This window comes from Thalia democratica, chromosome 4, assembly GCF_965202585.1.
Source record: "Thalia democratica chromosome 4, ktThaDemo2.hap1.1, whole genome shotgun sequence".
Classification (NCBI taxonomy): Eukaryota; Metazoa; Chordata; class Thaliacea; order Salpida; family Salpidae; genus Thalia; species Thalia democratica.
In genome coordinates, this window is record NC_139168.1 from 23,215,220 (window position 1) to 23,217,598 (window position 2,379).

The window sequence follows — 2,379 nt, forward strand, 5'->3', positions numbered from 1 at the left end:
TCTTTTTTTTGTAGGGTTCTATCTTCAGAAAGTCTTAACTGTGGGCGTTGAGTTAGAATGATAAATTATAGTGATAAAAGAGAATTCTTGTTAAAACATTAAGTTTTTCCCTAATATTTGATTAGTCAGCGAAATAAAAATGCTCTTGTACCTGATTTTTTTATTTCAGTAATAAAAAAAATATTTTTTGATAATTTTTTCATATGTTTGGGTAAAGCGGGTTGGAGATAAAATAAATAAAGATTTAATAGATTTTGCTGACCCAGCAAATACTAGGGGAAACATCTCCACATTACAAACGGACCTAAAAAAGGGTACAAAGCTGGCGCATGTACAATAAGTATTAAATAAACCGTAAATAAACAGTTAGCAGGGTCTTTAACACCAGGAGCTGAATAAAAAAACTTAAAAAATAATAATAAATCTTAAAATTATTGGTATAATAGAAAGTTTTATTTTTAAAATAGATATTAAAGTGATTGTGTAGCTTTCATATTTTAATTTTTACTTTAATGTTTCTATTATAAAGTAATTTCTAACATTTGTATTATTTAGACTCATCTTAGCTATATTTTTTAGATGTAATCAAAGTTCATAAAAAGCTCTTTAATCTTAAATAACAATTCAAAAAAAATCCAACAGTTAGATAAACAATTTATTCACGAAAACAAACAAGTATTAGAAAAAAAGTTCACAACGTAAGTTGTAAAGTCGAGTTGCAAACCGAATCCTAAAACAAATGCAGTTGATAGTTTTTTTAGAAATATAAAAAGAATCATAAAGCGTCACAAAGTAACATTTGAAAAATACATTTTGTTTCAAACGCTCGGTAACAGTTGGGGAACTGTAACGCAGCAGCAACCAAACAGGCTCCCTGTGACCTCGAACGCCTCCTCCGTCCACTCCCCGCTTTCCACGTCGTAGCACTTGACCGTGTTCGAAGGGCTCGAAACCACGACCAGCTTGCTTCCGATTGGGCAGAGACCGGCGCAAGCGTACGTCACGTGATGCTTGAGCACGGCGAACGCGTTCGAAACTTTGTCGAACATTTCGAAGGACGCGTGACCCATGCCAGGCGAGACGAACAGCTTGTCGCCGACCGCGGCCGAGTGGTGCCAGCTTCTCGCGTAGTTCAGGCTGGGAAGGGGCGACCACTCGTTCCCATCGTACGCTTCCACCGTCGACATGTAATCGCTGTAAAGCTCCACGCTCCTCCCTCCCGAAACGACGAGCCTGCCGTCGAACGCGGCGCACGACGGGCACTCCCTCGGCTCGATCGTTCCCGCCACCTCTCTCCAAGTGCGACCTCCGGTGTCGAACTCTGCGCAGTAGCTCTTCGATCCTCCGACCACGTAAATTTTGTCTGCCAGAGCGCACACGCAGTAGTCCGAGCGGTCGTCGTACATTTCGCACGCGTTCGTGACGCGTCCGGTGGTGAGAGAGTACTTAAAAACTGCGGCGTTGCTCGAAACGCATTTTTCGAAACCGCCGAAAAAGTAAACTTCGTCTTTCACGACGGCCGCTTTCATTTGCTGGCGCTTCACCGGCAAAGCGAGGCGCTTGAAACTTTTCAAGCTTCTTCCGTCGACGTGATCCACGGAGCCGGTGTATACGCGGCGATCGATGCCTCCGCAAACGAGCACGTCGAAACAATTTTGGCCGCAATACCTGTTTGTCCGATGAAGGCTTCCTGTTTCGTTCAAGACGTCGTTTATTGCTCCCGCGCAATCAATGTGAGTGGTTCTTTTCAAAACGGAATTTAGAGCATGGCGCGACAACAGGGGCAGCCGGACTTTCAGCAAAAGATCTTTTGCGAACTTGAGTCGTTCCCTGCTGTTGCAACCTACCCAAAAGTCGGCCGCGTCGAAAACTTCAAGTTCTGAGGTGACGTGAAGTTGGCAACTTGCCAATATTCTCGCCAAAACTGCAAAGCTCAGTTCCGAAAAGTTTTGTGTTCCAGTGATTATAGTGAAACAACGACACGAGTAGTTTAAAGACGCCTCGAAGAGATTTGGTAGACTGAAAGTATTACTTAGGGTTAAAAAAAGTAAGACATTTTTGGTACTTAATATATTTATCATGCTTTCAGAGATTTCCAACTTTGAGTTTTCTAGAATCGGGAGTCCGCTTGTTTTTATTGTTTGGATGAGCTTTTTTTCTGGCATTTTCAAGTCACCTGAAAATATTTTATTTTATTGTACTAACAACTTGATATAAAGCAATAAAAGAACATACTTTTAGAATTATTTATACTTTTAGTTTGTGTATACTTTATAGTTCAAACTTTAAATTAATTATTAATAACTAGAAACGCTTTTCTCTCATGAGTGTTTTAACAATTTTTAGTTATTTTTGGGGTTTACATAATATTTCGTACTT

At 40.4% G+C, this 2,379-nt stretch overlaps 1 protein-coding gene across 1 annotated transcript; it reads right to left on the minus strand.

Annotated features, from left to right (window-relative positions):
• Positions 1-818: 818 nt before the first annotated feature.
• On the minus strand, positions 819-2,165 carry LOC145833145 (kelch-like protein 25). Its single transcript, XM_082940345.1, has 2 exons — positions 2,101-2,165; positions 819-2,019 (listed from the first exon to the last, which is right to left on the minus strand). The coding sequence occupies exons 1-2, from the start codon at positions 2,163-2,165 to the stop codon at positions 819-821; spliced, it is 1,266 nt and encodes a 421-aa protein (XP_082796471.1).
• Between the last annotated feature and the right edge of the window lie 214 nt (positions 2,166-2,379).

Coding starts and splice junctions, on each gene's coding strand:
- LOC145833145 (XM_082940345.1), bottom strand. CDS start 2,165: ATGCCAGAAAAAAAGCTCATCCAAACAATAAAAACAAGCGGACTCCCG. Junction 2,020..2,100: donor CCGATTCTAGAAAACTCAAA/GTTGGAAATCTC, acceptor TAATACTTTCAG/TCTACCAAATCTCTTCGAGG.